General features: G+C 50.1%; 2 protein-coding genes across 3 annotated transcripts; one reads left to right on the forward strand and one right to left on the reverse strand.

Annotated features, from left to right (window-relative positions):
- Positions 1-442: 442 nt before the first annotated feature.
- Positions 443-6907, reverse strand: SLC2A10 (solute carrier family 2 member 10). Of its 2 annotated transcripts, none has more exons than XM_062641992.1 (5): positions 6788-6907; positions 3261-4634; positions 2180-2302; positions 1497-1632; positions 443-830 (listed from the first exon to the last, which is right to left on the reverse strand). In XM_062641992.1, exons 1-5 carry the CDS (start codon positions 6789-6791, stop codon positions 734-736), a joined length of 1734 nt encoding a protein of 577 aa, XP_062497976.1. In that variant the 5' UTR covers positions 6792-6907; the 3' UTR covers positions 443-733. The 2 variants fall into 2 exon arrangements, with proteins under 2 accessions (XP_062497976.1, XP_062497975.1); XM_062641991.1 differs by having other exon boundaries at positions 443-833.
- A 5274-nt stretch (positions 6908-12181) lies between these two features.
- Positions 12182-13589, forward strand: TP53RK (TP53 regulating kinase). The gene is made up of 2 exons (XM_062641993.1): positions 12182-12542; positions 12976-13589. The coding sequence occupies exons 1-2, from the start codon at positions 12197-12199 to the stop codon at positions 13452-13454; spliced, it is 825 nt and encodes a 274-aa protein (XP_062497977.1). The 5' UTR covers positions 12182-12196; the 3' UTR covers positions 13455-13589.
- Positions 13590-19892: the final 6303 nt, after the last annotated feature.

Raw genomic sequence — 19892 nt, forward strand, 5'->3', positions numbered from 1 at the left:
AATGTCCAGTTGTAAGGGGTGAAAACTTGGTGATGTTTTCATGAAGGTACCACGATGTTGTGTGTGGTTTTGTACATGTCAACCCTGGTCATGAATGCAAGCCAGGCTCTGTGTACAAAAGCAGCAGCCCGACGTGCACGAGAGGGACTTCTACTCTTTGTGTAGGCACAAGTCTCGGGCAGTCAGGTGGGTGAGCTGCTGGATTTTGACCCTTTTGGAAGTGGTGAAGCAGCACTCATTCTGTCTCTGCTAAAACAGAGCATTTATCTGCATTAGCTCCCAGCTCAGACTCCAGGCTCCTACATAGAAGTTACAGAGGGTAACAGTATTAATGTATGCTGCTGTTTGATGCATTCCTCCTGCAGTGCTGAGCTCTCTGTAAAGCATCAAGTGTTTCAAAGAACTGGAAAATAATGCACCTTGCTCACAAATGAACTGCGCATTGCCAGCAAAAGTTGTGCTTTAATCCATGTACAAAACCATTAATCCCTTAAATGACAGGTGATAAAAAAACCCCAAACCCATGAAAAATACATCGAATGAAAGATATGTTCCCTGCCTGGGACCAATGATTCTTCAAGGGCCCAAAGGACAGCTATTGGCATGTCCCAATACCCAAGGCACTGTGGGGAGAACCCTCTCTGAGCACGGGTTACCAGTTAAAGGCCATGGAAGAGAACTGTCCCTATGGTGTAGCCTGCTCCTCTCCTCAGGGCGATGCTGTGGGCACATTTCACGTGCTGCTGCCGTGCTCCACTCTCTGGTACTGCGCGTGTGTGCAGCTCGCTCCTCTTCCACGCTTCTGCTTCAACACGTTTCCTTCCCACACTCTGCTGGGAATGGCAAAGGTCAGCAGCAGCTCATGAGGAGCCAGAAGCTAGGCAAGGGTCTGCAGCATCACCTCCTCCATGTGCGTGTGCTCCCTCCCCTTGGCATCGCAGCCGTGTGGCTGCACAACCTCCTTCTGTTCCAGCATTCCTGCCCTGCCACCTCCTTCACAACCAGAACTGCACAGACACCTCCTGATCTGCCCTGCCCCATCACAGGCTTGGCATGGAAATTACTGGGTGAGAGCCTGTGTTACACCAGGAGATGTCTCTGCCCCAGAGGAGAAGGATCAGTCCAGGATTACTCTATGGTGAAAAGACAGGACTACTGTCCCCTGCTGCCTTCTTGCTGTCCTGAGCTGCCTGTCCTGTGCTCTGGTCCTGTTCTCCTTCCCTCAACCACAAGCCCTGGTTTTAGCCCTTTTCCTCCCAAGTGTCACCAGTGCCCTCCAGCAGCACGGCTGTAAGGCTCAGGACAGTGACCTGCTGATGAACTGCACTGCAGCTCTTACACCCCATCCCATCGCCCTGCCACAAACCTGAGAGCTTCTTGGCAGCACTGACTAGACTCTGCAACAGCCCTGAGCTGCCCAGTGCCACAGACCTCAGGGACTGCTGGTGGGAAGCTCCCAAAGCCAGCTGCTCGTGCTGGTGCTGCAGCACACGTACCGTTTCCTGGAGAACTGCTGCTCTATCTCCTCTAAGGACTGTCCTTTTGTTTCCGGAACAAAAAGGTAAATGAACATAACAGCCATCACTCCCATCAGTCCGTAGAGAAGAAACATCCAAGAGAAACCAATGGCATCTGCAGAGAGATTCAAGTGCATGAAGGGTCCACTGGAGGTAGGTTACATCATGAGGCATGAAGGAAGCTGGCTGCTTACTGTGAGGGGCATCTTATTTTGAGAAGCTCCCAGCAGGGCAGGGAAGCTCCTTATGTGCAAATTCTGAACTGGGAATCGGAGAGGGAGAAGATGCCAGGCTTTGCCAGCAGCACACAAGAGGAAAGGGGAAGGCAGCCAAGCTCCAGGGCCCAGCAATGTGCCTCAATTGAGAGATCTGCTAGAAAGCAATGTTGTAAAGCTGCTGGTATGGAAGCTGAAAAATCCAGCTTCCTGATACTGCAGTACTGCACTGCAGCCCAGTGGGCGATGGATGATTCTTATGGAAGCAGTGACAGAGGTGCTCAGACCAGTGCTGCTGGTGTCTGACTTCTCTGCACTCAGAGGCATCAGGGTCACACCTATTCAAGTTCCCAGGGTTCAAAATGCCACTTCATCTCCAAACAGCTTGTGGCAGCCACCTTCCCTAACCCACTGTGGGAGATGGAGGGATGCAGAATGGCCACTTACCAATAAGGTCCAGGAAGGAGAGGCTGATCAGTAAATTAGCAGCCCAGTTAAAGCTGTTACAGAAGGCAAAGGCTCTTCCTCTTATCCCAGCAGGGTAGATCTCACTGAGGACCAGCCAGGTCACTGCATGGATTAGAGAGATCAGGAACACAAGTGCAGGGTTAAGCAATTTATCTGGGAAATGGGCAAGGGAGATTTCAGCAGGGGTTTTAAACTAGGCTTCCCCCAGAACCTGCTGCTGGTGTTGTCAAACATTCATTAGCCTCAGTGTCGGGTCACTGCAGAACACTTCAAACTCCCATGTTTAGAACTCCACAGAATGAAATACCAGTGAATGGGTCCATGGGGCAAAGAAGGAAGCAGGGGAGTTGATTATTCTTTTCAAGGGAGACGGAAAACATACGGCATACCTGCTGTCAGGACATGCACTTTGTAGTAAAAAATGAAATGAGAAAGGGGTAGGGTTAGGGAGATGATGACCGTGTTTGGGCCAAAGTCAGAGCTAAAGCAATACATGTCTTAGTCTCTGCTATCCCAGAGTTATTTTGACTGAAATAATTGACAAGGTCACTGTCAAACCTTGCTCACTTGAAACTTGCTCACTTCTGTTTTTTCTTGTTAGATGCTGTTTCTCCCATCAAAGAGCATTTAAAGCAATAAAAGGCAGAAAACAGTAGAGCTTACATGGAAGTGAGAGCTAATCTCTGTTCTCGTCTGATGAATAATGATTTTAGGAAAAGATCAACTGATACAGAGAAACTTCTAAAGAGGTCCCACTTCCAGTTCTGCACTGACTTTATCAGACAGCTGAAGCCCCTCAGTCCTGAGCCCTCTATTTCCCTCCTCTCCAGGGTGCCAGGAAGAATGAAAGAGATATTCCAGTGCTGTACCAGCCCTGTAGCTGAAGAGATGCAACATTAGAAAATGATTCTGTGGGCAGAAGGGGATGTATTTCCAGTTCCCAGACACTGAGCTGCTTGGTAAAGCAGGCACATAATGAATGTTTCAAGCAGACTGTAAGGATCAGCCCTATTTTTATTCTCTGAGTTAGTGCAAGGGTAGATATAAACACCATACTTACTTGGTCCAAATCCAATTGAGAAGGCGCTCACAAAAGCCATCATGCTCAGCAGCGTAATCCAATTTAAGACCATATGTTCTGCCCAAGGAGCACCACCAAATGGAGGGCCTGTGCTTGCCACTGTCTCTCTTTTGGACTGACCTACAAAGCCCCTTTTCTGAGTGAGGGAAGAATCAGGAACAACCTCTCTGCTTTGAGTACTCGTAAAAAGTTTTTTAAGGCTCCTCGTGGCAGCGAAACCGGGGTCTGCCTGACTTCTGACAGCATCTAATGCTGGTGGGATGGGTGATACAGCAGACTGGGAGGATAGAGGTGTCAGGGCGTGCTGGGTGAGGCTGTGGGATCCATTGGGGTCTGTGGCTGCTTTGCAGTCCCTGGCCATGGCCAGTGGAGCAACACGGCTGGTGAGGCTGATGGTGGTGACGGAGATGGCCATCACCACGCAGCCAGCCATGAGCAGCACCCTCCTGCCAGCCTTGTCTGCAAAGGCCATCGCGACGAGTGTGGCCACCACCTTTATTGCCCCCAGCCCCACAGAAGCCAGGATTGCTGAGGAGTTGCTCTGGAATCCCACCGAGTGGAAGATTTTGGAGGCATAGCCCAGCACATTGGGTTGCCCAGTGAACTGCTGGAAGAGCACCAGTCCCAGGCCCACCAGAGTCCGCCTTCTCATGTTGTCTCTGGTTCTGAAAAGGTCGAGAAATGAGTAATCCTTCTTGTAGGGCTCACGCTTTCCTGCTGCTTTGTCCTCAATGTCCTGCAACTGAATGAGGCCCTTCTGGCAGTCTGAGTCCCATGAGCTTAATTTAACAGGGTTCACTGGGAGAAAGAGGATGCTGAGGAACTGCATGGCTGTCGGGGCAATAGCCAATCCAAACATGTACCTCCATCCCTCATCCACATCTGCAAAGATGTAATTCAGTGCATAGGACAGTAGGATGCCTACGGTGATGCCTGCTTCATAGAGAGACACCAAGAGTCCTCGCTGATGAGCAGCCACCATTTCTGAGACATAGATGCAGCAGGCCATGGATGAGACAGAGATGGCAAAGCCCACGGTCATGCGCCCAACGACCAGACCAAGAAATGACCTTGACAGTGTAAGAACAAGGCTGCCAACCAACAGGACCAAGTTGCTGACCAGGATTGCTCTCCTCCTTCCATAGCGGTCAATGAGGATCCCCCCAGCCAGAGAGGCGAGGAGAGCTCCGATAAGAAGGGCACTCACAAGAACTTCTTGCTTGAAGCAGCTGAGGTGAAAGTCTATCTGCAACTGCAGCAGTGCACCGGAGATAATGCCCAGCTCGTATCCAAATATCAGCCCACCCAGGAGAGAGACTGTTGCAGACAAGAGGAGGACCAACAGTCCAGGACCTGGAAAACAAGCAAGCAATGCTACATTGAGTGTTCTGGTGCTAGCAGGCAAGCTATCAGCAGGCACAGGGTGGAAAAAGCTCTCCCAGGACACCCAAAGTTTTCTGTCTACAAAGCCGTGATGGTGAATTTCCCCACAGGTCGCTAAGTCATGTGTAGAGAGGCACTTGCAGATGGTCACATAACTCACCAGGCCTGAATGCACTTCCACTGGCCGCAGGGGCGCTTATCTGGAATGCGGAACTATGAAAACAGGACTTTGTCAACAATGTTAAGACTTGTATTTAAGTGGAGGACAGTAATTTGTAGTGCCTGGAGTTGTACAGGGGGCTCCTCTGTGGTCTCCCCTCATTCCAATTACAAAACCTATTCTGGGCAGAAAAGGCAGCTTCTGCTTTCTGATTCCAAATTGTTCTGCGTTATCACATTTCAGTGCATGTGGCACCACCAGCTCCCACTGCAGGCTCCGCATTCTCACCCCCTACCTTGTTAAAAACACTGCTCACAGGAGTTTATTTCTCCTGGTTAATCTTGCACTCTCAGCATGACTTTGTGGGGGTGGCTCAGATTTCTTCATCTCTCCTTTTGCAGCACAACAGTGTCTGGGATGCCTGAGACAGGCTCAGCCTCCTCAGGCTGGTCCAGGACTACAGCACAAACTTCATCATGAGCTGAGAAGCTCACTGTTGCCTGCCCCAGATACAAGAACTGATTCTTTGACCGTGACCTTCCCACATAACTGAGCATGTAAGTCTGGTAAGTATTTAAATTTAGCTAAAATAAGAAAAAGGAACAACAGCAAAAGCAAGCCAAACCCAAACCATCCCACACCAAATAACCCGAGAAAACCAAGGTGCTTGCTGCAGATACTTGTCATCCTGGGAGAGGATGAAAGGGTGACCATGTATGACCCATCAGTCATATTATGGCACGGGGGACTGCACGTGGTGTGAGAGAGCCAGTGCTGATGTAGGCACCTCTGGGACCAGTTGTGACAGGGACACCCCTATTACAGTTTTGAAGGCGCAGGCAAAGTGCATTAGCTTCGAAGTTTGTGCTGGTTCCCAGCATGTAATGTTATCTGTATCCTCACACTGGCTTTGTTTAATTAGAAATACTCAACTACTTTAGCATACTGCATGTGGAAAAAAATGTGGACACAACTACCAGATCATGGAAAACTTTCCTCACCCTGCCTAAGGGCTTTTTTCCCCTCACAAGCTGTGTTTCATAGGAGGTGTCTCTATTTGGCCTTTAATTGGAGCTTGTTCTAAAGGTTATTTCTCAGTGATGGCTGTATTTATATTTGTATTTATTCTGTAACCCTCTGTTCTGTTTGTGTTACTTACCCCATCCCAGCTACACACCAGTCCCTCCACCACACTGTGTGACCAGCACTGCTTTTATCACCTTGTACGCATGTTCTACAGATAATTAGAAAAATATTTGCTCACTGAGAACAAAAGGCTTTGCTTAACGTGGGCATGCCATTAGTTTCAAGCCACAAATTCAATCATGCACAGAGCCACACCGATTCTACTGCGGTTTGCTGCAGTTCTTGTTAAAAACACTGCTAACTTAATGAGCAGTAATACAACTTGGATGAAAAGCCAGTTTTGTAGATAGTCTGTTGTGATGGAGCTGGGGAACTTGGGGACTCCAGGTCACCATATGAGGACAGTTAGTTCAGTGGGTCTCGCATGGAGCTCTGCCGATGTCAGAGCGGCCGGAGGGCAGTGATCCAGGACTGGGCAGTGCCCGTGCTGCTGACCTGCCTTTTGCACAGCTTCAGTCCCCCTCTGCACACACACCAAGGCCGCTGCCTGCGCCAAACCTCCCCGCGCAGAGCTCCCTGCGCGCTCCCGCCGGCTGCCCCCCTTCCCCGCTCCGCTCCCGGGATGGCTGCGCCGCGGGAAATCACTGCACGTTTTCGGTATGTGCTGCGGCGAGCGCAAAACCAAAACAGCGAGCGCTGGGGGCAGGGGACGCAGTTCCAGCCTTCAGGAAAAGTTGGAAACTTTGGGGGATGGAACTTTTCCCCGGGGCAGGACGCGCCCTCTCCCCGCCCGGCTGCCCGGTCCCGGGGACGGGGGTCCCGCTGCCTCCCTCCCTCCCTCCCGATCCCGATCCCGTCCCGTCCCCGCGGCACTCACCCATGGCGCGGCGGGCGCGGAGCAGGGCGGAGCGGAGCGGTCGGGGTCCGGCGGCCGGAGCGGGGCCGCACAGCGCCACGTCGCAGCCGCGCAGCCTCCCGGCCGGGCAGCCTGGGGCTTGTAGTCACCCTGCCCGCCCCCCGCCGGGGTGTGCGCGGCCCCGGAGCGCGGTGAGGGAGCCGGGCGGGCCGCGGTTTGCCGGCGCAGGGGCCCAGGGTCGTGTGACCCGGGGGACAATTGCGAATTGGGATAGAAGGGAGGATGTGGCGGGGTACGGCTCCGGGCGCTGGACTGACAGCTCTGTCCCCAGGCTACCGCACTTGGGCCAGGAACAGGGATCTCCTCGCTGACCGCAGACCCCCTCTACTGCAAAGCTTCACCCTTCTAGGTTAGAAAGTCTCTAGAAAGCTCACAAGAGATTGACAGCTTATGATCGTTTTTAGGTAGCTCGGCTGGAAAGCCAACGAAAGCCTGATAGGAAATGAACCATTTCAAAGCTAAAAAGAGAGCAGTATGACTGAGTCTGCGCTCTCAACTTGCTCCACAGTCCCTCCAGTTTGTCTCCTTCCCTTTGAACCGTGCTTCAGTAGGGGAAGCTTTTCAGCATTCAACTTCCCTTGCAATTAACATTCTCTTTCTGCTGAGTGGAACAGAAACCTTTCAGCTGCATAAAAGACACTGGGACATGCACTTGGAAACAAAGATTTTTTTCTGAGACTGAGCTTAAAGTTATAAATCTCAAAGTCCAGTTTGCAAAACACAGATTTTGCAGAACTAGAGAGGCCTAGAAGTGCTTTCGAAACTCTTTAACACAATGCAAACATTCTCCCTGGGTCGTCTTCATGCAAACTGCAGTTGTATGCATGATGTTCAGATTGCTGTAACTTAGTTGGTGTGGGGACCAGCACAGGAAAGATGTGCTATCCCCGGCCTGGGGTGGGCTTGCACCCAGAGCCATGCAACAGGGACTGCCAAGTAGAAGACAGGCTGAGAGAGCTGGGGTTATTCAGCCTGAAGAAGAGAAAGCTCCAGGAGACGTTAGAGCAGGTTCCAGTGCCTAAAGGGAATGACAAGAAACCTGAAGAGGGACTTTTTATAAAGGCAGGGACAGGACAAGGAGGAATGGCTTTAGGCTGACAGAGGGGAGTCTGAGATGAGCTCTGAGGCAGAAGCTCTTCCCTGTGAGGGTGCTGAGGCGCTGGCACAGGGTGCCCAGAGAAGCTGTGGCTGCCCCATCCCTGGCAGTGTTCAAGGCCACGTTGGACACAGGGGCTTGGAGCAAGCTGCTCTAGCAGAAGGTGTCCCTGCCCATGGCAGGGGGTTGGAACTGGCTGAGCTTTAAGGTCCCTTCCAACCCAAACCAGGCTGGGATCCTGTGATTCTAATCACAGTTATGACAACACAAGCTCCAGCCCAACGCTCTGTAGAGCCTGCGGTGGTAAAGCTTTTTGCTACACTACAGCTTGAGTTGTGGAAGTCTCTGCAGACCAGTGGTGCCAACTGTTTTTGCTCTGACTCATATTTTTGGGATGCTTGAGATGGGCAACACCAAATCATGCATATCCTTTCAGCTTTAGTCTGTTGGATATCTGGTCTGCAACACAGGCAGCAGTTGATGAAAGGATTTGGTTTTGCTCCTTCTCAAATTCATAGTGAATATAGAAGATGTTTCAAATCAGCTACCTGGTTTATAGATTAAATAAATGCTTCTCATTCATACACTCTAATTTCAATGGAAATAAATTATGTAAAAATACCTCTTCTAAAACTTATTATCTGATGCAAGAGACAGCTGCACAGGGATCACACACTCGGTGAAAGAATGGCTTCAAACATGAACACCAGCCCCCAGAAACCAATGGTGTTAATGGAAAAAGCTTTTCAATAGGATTTGCAATTCAGATGAAAGTAATTTAAATAGCTCTGAAATCACAACCAGTTCTGATGACACTTGGAGAAATGACTGCAATTTTCTCTCTTCCCAAGACCCTGCATGATGGGCAGCCAACTCTACAGCTTTGTGCCTGGGCTAATGTTCCACATTTTGGGAACATGAGGATGCTGAGGATGCAGCGTGGTTTTGCCTGTGATCTCTGGCCCCCACAGCTACTCCCCAGAGCTCAAGCCCAGGCATTTTGAGTGAGCTGTGTTGCGAACTGCAGGAGATGTCACCCATGCATGGTTTCCCATGGGACCTACAGTCCAAAGGAGCCACTGGGCAAACCCACCCTTGGCTATGTGATCTGCAATTTACCTGAACAATTCCTTCCTTCTCCAGTGCCACCCCACCATTTTCTGCAGGCTTCCTGTTCTCTGGCAGGACAATAAATATTATCAGCCTAGACAGCACGGAAGCAATGTCCTGGGGAGTATAGGTAGAGCTTTATGGTATGTTTACAAAAGGTAGTCAAAGAAATGACATCAGTATGTACAGAAATACGGCCGCTGTGCCAACACTGTGTATGGCTGGAGGTTATGGTCCTCTGAAAAGGAAGATGAAGACCTGCTCTGATGTACAGCTGGGATAATGGGGTGTGTGTGTGAGAAAAACCTTCCTTTGTGGTTTCTAAAGTACATCTTTCTTACCGTACCATTTGTAGTTATTGGGTGTTCTGGGCCTGTTGAAGTCAGTAGTTTTGTCCCTAAGCTCCGCATGACAAGAGGTTGGATCCACCAGGACTGGCTCATGCTTTCTGTTTGCCAGCTTGTTTCTAGCCTTGCTCCCTCCTGTGATGCTTTCCTCCCGCTCTCAAGGCTGGGTGTCTCAGCAGTGTCATTGCCCCATCTGACCCTTATCTAGCTCTTGGCCGCTGGACAGGCCGGTGTGAGGGCAGGTTCCTGCTTCTCAGAGAACAACACATCCCCAGGACTGAGCCGCAGGAACGTGGTTCCTGAAGAGCTTGGTGTTTGGAACAGCAGCCTGTGTTGGTAACACAACCCGGCTGTGATTACTGAAAGTGTTTTTCTCTGCCTCTGGGCTGGAGCAGCTGAAAGAGACTTAAAATCACAATTTAAAATATAAAAGCAAAAGCAGAAAGAAATCCATCCTGGAAAAAGGAATACACCAGTTCAGCAGTGCCATGCACCTGCATTTATCGAATGCTCATTTACAGACCAGTGAGCTGTCTCTTTAGGATGCCAGGCTGTGCATGTTTCCTTCTATGTTATCCCAGTCCTGGAGGGGGGTCTGTGGCTGCTCAGTACTGGTGGTTGCCCCAGGGGTCCTGCACATTTTAGGGATGCCTCCAGCGTGGCAGCCTGCACAACCCAGGGTACTCCCCTGCACCCCTGCACCCTTCTGTTTGGCATCCGGTCCTTATCTGTAGCATCCTCTTGCTGGCCAAGATCCGTAATTCTGAGCTGTGAATTCACACGCAGGAGGGTTTATCCCTGTGCCCACACTCTGCAGGTTGAGAACACAACCTCAGAGCAAACAAGTGCCTTAGCTGGGTGCAAGGAGCCACCTGAGCCCTGATGCAGCCCAAATTCAACCCTTTTCCAGTGTGTCCAGCTCTGAGGATGGCAGCCTCCGTCCCTAAATAAGCTGTGGGGTGAAGGGGGAGCTGCAGCCTGCCTGATGCTGAGGGATCAGCAGGACAGAATGGAGGAACCCATGGGATCTGCCTTGGTTTCCATTAGCTTGGTTTGCTGCGCTGCAGTTTTTTTACTCATGTTGTTTGTAAAAGGAGAGTTTCTGAATGCTCATCAGCAGGAGAACAAAGCTACATAACTAAACAGTTCAGCAGAGTCTGTGGCTAAAGTGCAGTTCTCTGGAGTGATCAATATTCCAATAAAAATACTGGGGGATACCATAAATATTGTAAGTGGCTCTAGATGGTTTCCAAGGGCTATGTCAGTTGTTTATTGCATTCAAAGAGAAGAGAATGAGTAAAATCACAGGGAAGATCAAATTTAAAAAATAAAATAATAGGAAAAATAAAGCAAAAATATTTTCTTTCCTATTTTGAAAGCTCTGAGGGTGTTTTTGGCCAGCATGAAAGAAGACCATCTTATTTACCAGAACAACGAAGTGAGGGCATCTGTGTGCACTTGCCCACAGGCTATATATGTATGTCTGGGGGGTGTTCTGCCCTGATGCTTAGGCAAAATCTGCTCACAACACGAGGAAAACTTTGTTTATCTGACTGTTTGTGGCATTTGCAAATTCCAGACACAATGCCCAGGAATCTCTTTCCTTGGCCAAGCTACAGTTGTTTTCCCTGCTACAGGTGGGCAGAACTGTGGGATGCGTTACCTGTATCATTGAAAACTTGGGAAGGTTGTTTAAAAGTTGTAACTGAAGCAAGATAAATATTTGCCAGGCGTGATCCCACCATGCAATGACAAGTAAGCTGTATGGAATGTCTTAATAAAATAGAAATGTTCTGAAAAGGAAACAAATGTTGTGGATGAGAAAACAGGGACAAAATGGACTTGCAGCACCTCCAAAGCCAACAATTGAAAACCTATTTACGTGGACTGGGCTAAAGCCTCTTGTATCTTCTGAGGATTATAAATCGCAGTACATGCAGATTGCCCAGTAGAGTAGTGGGGTTTCAGGGAGCCATAAAAAGTCCAAATTGTGGTCCCAATATGATGAGATAATGTCCATCTTTTACTAACATGGAGATGTGGGGCTTGGATGCTTAAGGAAGGGGGAGTCACCCGACTCACTGCAAGTGACCTGTGCCATTACCTGCGACAGAAGCTTTGGTGCTGCCCAGTGCGGGAACCTAAGGTGACACCATGCCCTGCTGCAGGCTTGTGATCTCTTGTAGCCTACAGGAAACCTTCTCCCCAGCCACGAACTGGGCAGTTCTAGTGGATCTGCACAGCCTCCAGTAAAGGCTTTTGGCACATGAAGCACCAGGAGCCGGTGGTGGAGCCCTGGTGGTGGGGATGACGTGCCGCTGATGCCCCGGTGATGGTTTCCATGGTGATGCCATGATGGTGATGTCCTGGTGGTGGTGTCCTGGGGGTGATGCGTGGGGGTGACAGCCTGGCAGGTGGCTCTGAGGTGGTGCTGTGAGCACCTCAGGGAGACCACAACAGCCCAGCTGCCACCTTGGGAAGATGCACACCCAGCAGCTCTCTTGCAGGCCCTGGGGCAGGTCTCACGCTTGCGCTGGCAGAAACACAAGAAACCCCAGCGGGGGAAGGCTCAGGCACAAATCCACCATCCTGCAGTTTACTCCCTAGCCCCCAGCATGGCAGAGGGCAGCAGGACTTACAGGGGAAGCACAGAGAGGGGTTCTGGAAGAGGCAACGCTGAGGACAAGAACGAGGAGCTGGGGCCGCACCGAGCACTACAGCGAGGGCGCCGGAGCGGTCCGGGCGGTGGCGGGTGGAGCTTCGGCAGTTCGTCTGTTTCCGGCAAGGGCTGCCGAAGATTGCCGAGGGGCGCCGGGCATGCGCCCTGCGCGAAGGGGCCTTGTCATGGCTGCCGCCTCAGCGGGCGCTGACGGTGTGCGCGCTGGCGAGGCCGCGGACCCCGCAATGGATGAGACCGGGAACGCGAACGGGGCCGCGGCCGCTGCAGTGGGCGAGCCTGAGGCCGAGGCGCCGCCGCTGCCGGGGCTGCAGCTGGTGCACCAGGGCGCCGAGGCGCGCGTTTACCGCGGGCTCTTCCTCGGGCGGGCGGCGGTGGCCAAGCTCCGCATCCCGAAGCGGTACCGGCACCCGGCGCTGGAGGAGCGGCTGAGCCGGCGGCGCATGGCGCAGGAGGCGCGGTCGCTGCTGCGGTGCCGGCGGGCAGGTGGGCCCTGGGGCGGCGGGGCCGGGGCGGTGTGAGGCGTGCGGCGAGGGGATCCCTGGGGCCCCGGGGCCTGCGTCCTCACTGCTCTGCGCGGCGCTCACAGCAAACAACAAGACACTCGATGGCCTTCCTGCTTCAGGGTGCAGGGGGTGCATTCGCATCCTGCTCTGCTTTTTCAGAGTGCCCCCCTAAACCACAGCTTGGCCTCAGCCAGAAAGCCCCTGTGTGTGGTGTGCCGGGGAGACTCGCCCCGGGAGGGGCTGATCCTGTGGCCAACTCGAGCTGCCAACCAGCTTTAAGGCTGAGGGTGGCTAAAAGTGTGCTCAGGACTTCAAGGCGCTTCAGCTTAAGGCGTGTATCGGTTGTGTTTTGTTGTTAAAGTTGGAAAATCCTGTAAGTTAACTCCTAGCATTTAATTTGTTCTTTTAAATAGGGATTTCAGCTCCAGTGGTCTACTTCGTGGATTATGTCACCAACTCCATATATCTTGAAGATATTGTAGGCTCGATTACTGTTCAAGATCATATTAATTCTGTACAGCGGAGTGAGAATGATACCAGCAGCCTGCTTACCTTAGCAGAGAAGATGGGTGAGGTGTTAGCAAGAATGCACGATGAAGATCTCATACATGGGGATCTTACAACTTCCAATGTACTCCTGCGGCCACCTGTGGAGAAGCTGGACTTGGTGCTGATAGACTTTGGACTCAGTTTTATTTCAGGACTGCCAGAAGATAAAGGAGTTGATTTGTACGTGCTGGAAAAAGCCTTTCTTAGCACACATCCGGATACTGAAACCTTATTTCAAGCTCTACTAAAGAGCTATGCAGCTGCATCAAAAAAATCTGGCCCTGTGATCAAGAAGCTGGATGAAGTACGACTAAGGGGAAGGAAGAGATCCATGGTTGGATAGAAGAGAGTGGGTGTAGGGATGGAGAAGTGTTACTACTTAGGTTCTGCAGATATGGTTATTTATATTTCCAGCTGGTTTTATTTCAGAGATCACTATTTTGATAACTGTGTCTTGAAATAAATACATTTGAGTGTGTTTATGTGTTATAAAGTAACCAAAGTAGTTGTGAGATAAGACCACAGACGAGAGAAACAATTAAAGGCTGCTTCCTTCCTATGTGGTAAGTGGTCTAAAAAGTAGTTTATAGTCATTCCTTTTCTCCATGTGGTTAGAAACAGTCTTTCCCAGCCTGTGGAGCTTGGATCTGTGGGAGATGAGAAGGACCTGGGGATACCAAAACACCTACATAAGGTAGCTGAGAAAAACAAATGTGCCATTTTTCCCAGAAAACATTACAACAAAATGTTTACATCCATCATAAGTGGCTCTGTACATCCTGAAAAAAATTAGGAGGAGGGTATTCCATTACCCAGGCAATGCTGGAATACAGTGCAAAGCACAAGGCAGGTTCATTTTCTTCTGTTCGTAATTTTTGGCTTTTTTTAACTTTCAGTCAACTCAATTTCCTTCAGCAAATATAAAAGTTGTTAATTATGAACAGTTTTACGCTAAGAAATTTTCACTTTAAGCAAGAAGTCTGCTGTAAATGTCTATTTTTTTAGCTCCATAAGAGGACTGCTCTGATTGCAATAGCCTGCCTAGGTAAGCAGTTCCAGAGGTATGCAGTGACACTGGGTTTTGGTAACATTTTCTCTATATTACTCCATTTTCTGCATTTCTCTATGTAGCACTGTGAATGTAAGCTGCCCCAGAGGAAAAACTGACAAATCCCAAGTTAGAAGTTAATCACTCCTCTGCATTACAAGCAGACTGGGATGTGACTTGTGTGTTGGCTGCCTGCGTGAGCTCCGTCTTTACTTGAGCTCATGGTTTGCAAGAAACAGTGAACTCCACGTGAGATTTGCAGCCTCTGTCCCTCAGAGAAAATACTTGTGCGAAAGAGGGCGGAAGCCCTGCAGGAGCCTCCTCCTGCACCACAGCGTTCCTCTCCGCAGCCACGGACGGGCCCCTTCCAGGCGGCTCCTTTCACCCCGAGGGGAAAAAGCTGTGAGAAGCAGGAGGGGACGGGGCAGGCAGGGGCCCGGTGCGGGGTTCTGGGCGCTGCGGGCGGAACAGGAGCGGAGCCCCAGTTTGGGCTGCGCCGCGGGGCGGGGGATGCCGAGAACCACGGGGTGCTGCGGCGGCTCGGAGCTCACTTTGTGCGGTGGCGCCGCTGCAGAGCGGTTGGTTCGCAGTGTGGAGGTTGCCGGTTCGCGGCCGCGCAAGTGTCCTAGCGCGCCGAGCTGCCCGTGCCTGGCGTGCATTCACCTCTTGCCAGAGAAGCCGCCTGAGCGAGTGCCCGGCCCCGACGTGGGGCCCCGGGTTCCACCGCCCAGCCACACCTTTGGCTGAGGCGCCCGAGCCCCCCTGCTCGCTGCTGAGGGCTGTGTTTGGTTTTGATGCTTAGGTGTTCCGGAGATGCTCACCCCGTAGGGACCATGCCAGAGCCCAGGCTAGGGCAAAAAGGGAGGAGCAGTGGGTCTTTAGGAGCTGCTGCGCTCTTTTCTACCTGCTCGAAGAACGAATGCAATGGCCTAAGCAGCACATGGTCACTTAAAACAGTGCTCCCCAGGCGGCCCGGGGTGGCCTGTGGGCTGTTGGCACGGTTGGAGCAGGTGGATATGATCTGATGAGGCCTGATCCGAGCCCTGGATCATGGATGCACTGAGGGGAGGCAGCACGCCTGACCTCCCTTGCTCGCCATCCCCCATCTGTACAAACACCGCTTTCCCTGTCTCCTGGTGATGCCAGGATTGAGTTATGTTTGTAAAGCCCTTTGAAGAAGTCTGTTTCTAACTATCATTATGTTTATTAAAATGCAGCTCTCCCTGCGGGACAGCGGAGTAGAAACAAAGCTGATCAACTGTGAGTCTTTATGGCTGGTGAGGCTCTCTAAGGTGAAGTCCTGCTGTGCAGCTGGGGCTGGCAGCCTGCAGCGAGGGCAGCCCTTGGGGTACTACTGCATGGGACTGGCCTTCTAGCAGGGGCTCCTGAACTGGCCTCGCCTAAATCTGCTCTGCGATGGAGCTTCAAAACAAAGCACGACATTTCTGGTAATGAAAAGCAAAATGTTTTGCTTTTCGCTGCATGATAAAGCTCCTCCTCGTTATATAAGTGTTGTTTTTTGCACATGTGTATTGAAAGCTTGTTGATGTTTCCTCTGAATCTGCCTGATGTGGCTGTGTGGATTGCTGTAGTGAATGCTGAGCTGTTGCTGTTTGAGAGTGGAAAAATCACAGCAGGTGCATGTCCAGCAAAGAGGACACTGTGGATCTGCACAGTATCCACCCCACATATTGCAGCCTCAGCTCTATTGCTGGTTGTGCCTCTGGCAGCAGCTCCTTGGATGAAAACTGCTAATTTGTGTTTAAACTTAAACAGGGGATATTTAGGTTGGATATAAGGCAGAAGCTCTTCCCTGTGAGGGTGCTGAGGCACTGACCCAGGTTGCCCAGAGAAGCTGTGGCTGCCCCATCCCTGGAAGTGTTCAAGGCCAGGTTGGACACAGGGGCTTGAAGCATCCTGCTCTAGTGGAAGGTGTCCCTGCCTGTGGCAGGGGTTTGGAACTGGATGAGCTTTAGGTTCCCTTCTAATCCAAAACATTCTGGGATTCTATGTTTCCCTGGCTGGTTTGCAAGGCAAGAAGAGTTTCCAGTCTTGGTTTGGCTGAGCATAGCTTGGCTTGCTGCTCTGTTATCTTATGATGCATCTGCATGATCATAAGCAACACTGAGTTGTTATTATTATTATTGATATAATTTGCCATTACATTATTCTTTCAGGGTTTGGTCTGACTTGGTGAAAAGTCCTTGAAACTTGCAAGTCCAGTTTAGCTCTTTTGAGTTTAAAAGGAAAACAATGAGATAAACCAAAACCTACTCTTTTGAAATGGAAACAATAATCTTTGCAAAGAAGTAAATGATATTTTAGGCTAGAAAACTCAAACTTTTAACTCAGAGTGATTGTCTTTCTTGTTTTGCAATTCCACAGTGGGCCAAAACAGCCCAGGGGTCGCTCCCACCCTCTTCAGTGTTCAGGTCTGGATACAGAGCTCCGTGTGACACTGCGAGAAGCAGTGATGTCCTGCCCCAGCTTACACAGAGGGTCTGTTCACACCAGCCCCAAAGCTGTGTTGTCCTTCATTAAACCTTCTGGCCTGCCTCCCTGGGGGCACCCAGAGGCAGTAGAGTTGTGCAGGGTGCTCGCCTATGTTGCACCCAACCACTGGGTGTCTCTCTGCCACCATCGCTAGCACCCAAAATCTTTATATTTTTAATATATATATATATATAATTAGGGAAACTGTTCTTTCAATAGTAAATATTTATAACTGTGTGCTAGATGGACAGTTGATCACGCTGTGTCTTTATACTGCTTGAATACTCCCCCTTCTAAGCATGAACAGTTGTCTCAGGGGACCAACTCTAGGCCTTCCAGGAACAGCTTCATTTCCAAGCACTTCCCAGCCCTTGCCCCATCTTGTTCCACACCTGGATATCACCCAAAGTGTCATGAACATAAGGAGTGTGCAAATAAGCTGTGGAAAAAGGAATAAAAGGAAAGAGGGAAAGACAAATGAAATGGAAATTGAGGCATTCCATTGGCAGAAGGTGCAACCAAGGGAATCACTGGTTGTTGATGGAGTTGCCGTTTTTGCTAATGTTGGTGTCTGACCATCAGCAGTGATTTCTCTCGTGGGAGTGGGGAGCCAGCTTGTGAGCTGGGGGTTACCAGCCTGACTCTAGTTTGCGGTAGTAATGACATGTTCTGGTTTGCTCACTGATGGCGTGAGTAAAGAACTGAAATTTCTGGAGATAGATGTGAGTTGTAGACCTTAGGAGCAGTAAGAGGAAAAACAGATGTGAAAGAAAACACGTACAGGTATAGCAAGAAATGGGAACGAAAATGCACTTGCATCATCTGGGTATGCTGTTACCATGACTTTTGGACAGTGGCTGATCTGTGCCGGCAGTTGCTGTATGTATATGTAAACACTGTGCATACAACCTATGTGGTATAGCTTTTCCAAGTGAACTTTTCAGTCTAGGCCTTGATGTCTGCAGGAAATTGATATTTTCCAGTCTGCAAGATGCAAAACACTGATAACCTTTTGTAACCCCCCTCTCCCATCAGTGCTGATAGGAAACCGAGTTAGTGCAATAAAAGCATAAAAGCTCATTTGTAACCCAGAGTTCACTACAGAGTTCACTACACAGAGGGTCACTACAGATAAATAAAGCCCCTCCCTGGCCCAAGCTCAAGCTGTGTTCCTCTTTGGCACTACAGCACCCCTTTCTTTTGGAACAACCTAAACTTTCTGTAGTTAACAGAGAGAAATGGCCAGGAGTAGCATGAGGTCTGATCCCAGTGATGGCCATGGATTACAGGGAGGGCACAGCCAGGGCTGCTGCTGCAGGCAGGGATAATGGGGGTGGTAGAGATTGAGTTTACAGAGAAACAACTTAATTAAACATTAATTCTCATCTAAAGTTCTGTAAGGGCAAGTGAACGAGCATGCAGCCCCCACACAATGCACTTAGCTGGGAGCAGAGAGGGGCTGGGTGGGATCGGAGAAGGATCTGTCACAGCAGGGACGTGACTCACGTCTCGGAGGGGGAAATGTGCTCCTGATCCCCTCGCCCTCTGCACCCTCAGAAGTGTGTATCTTTGTAAGAGAAAGAACAGACTGTGGTATTGATGGTTTATTATTCCTTTGAAGCTTTTTTTAACTTACAAGGTCGATTTTGAGAGAAAAATCTTTGTAGAGCTCCTTCGGCCCAGCACGTGGCACACACTCACACACGTGCTCCCAGTCTCTGGCTGGTGGCTATACTGGATAAAATAAACGTGGTTTAAGCAGTTGTATTGTTTTAATGGCCTGAGACTTGCTTTCAGGTCCTCATCCCGTGCCCATCTTGTCCATCACACACCACTACCTGAGTAATAAAGCAGCTTATGCTGCCATAGCCCTCTGTAGTGGCATTAAGGCAGCAGAGGAATCTCTCATTTTTTTAATCATCATAACATTTTATTCATGTTGTCGAGCAGTTCAAGAAAGGGAAGATAAAAATCCCTGCAGCTTTCTCTCAGTCAGCTCTGTGCTTCCTTTTGGGCCCCAAGAGAAGGTGCTTTTGCCAGTGGGGCTGGGCAGCCGCGGTGCCAGAAGGATGCCGGATCCTCTCCTTGCCAGCAGCCCCTGGAGTGCCTGGCAGAAGCTTTTGTGTCCATTCTATTTGAAAAGAGCCGCGGTGGCGATGCTGTCACCCCTTAGCCCCTGCCCGGGATGGCTGCGGGGATTAACTGGTTTGTTACTGTTGGTGTAAAATGATAGATATGCCATTAAGGAGATGGAGGGACAGAGAGGAGATGGATCCAGACCTGGAGCCATTCAGGTGGGGTACAGTCCTGTTTCTAATGCTGATTGTATCACTGCACTCTCCCTAATTTCTTGTTCCCTCTTGTTCCCTCATGGTTTTTATAAGATGGAGAGAGCTTTCTCAGTGGGTTCTTCTTTTTTACCCAGTGCTTTTATCCCTGATTTCTTTGATGCTCCAGGGGTGACCTGCCTGGAGGTAGCAATTCTTGTGAAAAGGGAGAGGTTTCTCCACCGAACATGATTTTTATACATCTTTCATGTATATGGGGTCAACTCACCCGGGTTATGAATATGTTTTAAAGCACTCAACGGATATTGGTGAAGTAGAGAGGCTGTTATTTTGCTTTCCCTTTTTTTCTCTTTGCTACTCAACTTCATTTAGCCTCCAATTGCAAGAATCCAGGCAATGAAAAAGCAGAGAGAAAATCCAGCTCCCTTGACTTTGATCTCTTGCTCATCTTGCCGGTGCATCAGCTCAGTCTGATTTGTGCCCCTTGCTTGGGCTCTGTTCAACTGCCGACCTCTCCAGTGCTTGCTGTGATTTACCTTGCTTCAGGGCAGGGGATCCCATCCTGTCCCACATACTCTTCCATTTTCCTTCTGATGACCCTGATGCAGGGCAGAGCTGGCAGGAAAATCTGCCCTCAGAGTTTAAACTGAGCAGCTTTTGTGTTTTCTTTTTGACTCAGGACTGAAGCATCCTTAACTGTGTGGGTCTGGCCTCATTATGTTAAGGGCAGCCAGGGAATAGTCATATGCTACTTGCTTGCTTGCTGGGGCTCACACTTGTGTGAGCTTTTTTACCTCCTGCTTTTTGGGTATTTCCCATGGCTCTCTCCTGCTCCGCACCACTGGCCTTTTGTTTGGTTGTGTTAACTTGTTTTTAAAGGAAAAGAAATTAAATGAGGGTGTTTCACATGTCCTTGAGAACAGCTTGTCAAACCTCTGAGTCACCAGGTGAC

This window comes from Pezoporus occidentalis, unplaced genomic scaffold, assembly GCF_034315485.1.
Source record: "Pezoporus occidentalis ecotype Australia unplaced genomic scaffold, CSIRO_AGI_Poc_V1 ctg70, whole genome shotgun sequence".
Lineage (NCBI taxonomy): Eukaryota > Metazoa > Chordata > Aves > Psittaciformes > Psittacidae > Pezoporus > Pezoporus occidentalis.

Excerpts from the sequence above, each read along its gene's own strand:
- SLC2A10 (XM_062641991.1), bottom strand. Across the intron at positions 2,303-3,260 it reads CTCAATTGGATTTGGACCAA|TGACCTGGCTGGTCCTCAGT; the intron begins GTAAGTATGGTG and ends TAATCCATGCAG. Across the intron at positions 1,633-2,179 it reads CTCCTTCCTGGACCTTATTG|ATGCCATTGGTTTCTCTTGG; the intron begins GTAAGTGGCCAT and ends ATCTCTCTGCAG.
- TP53RK (XM_062641993.1), top strand. The coding sequence starts at position 12,197 with ATGCGCCCTGCGCGAAGGGGCCTTGTCATGGCTGCCGCCTCAGCGGGC. Across the intron at positions 12,543-12,975 it reads GCTGCGGTGCCGGCGGGCAG|GGATTTCAGCTCCAGTGGTC; the intron begins GTGGGCCCTGGG and ends TCTTTTAAATAG.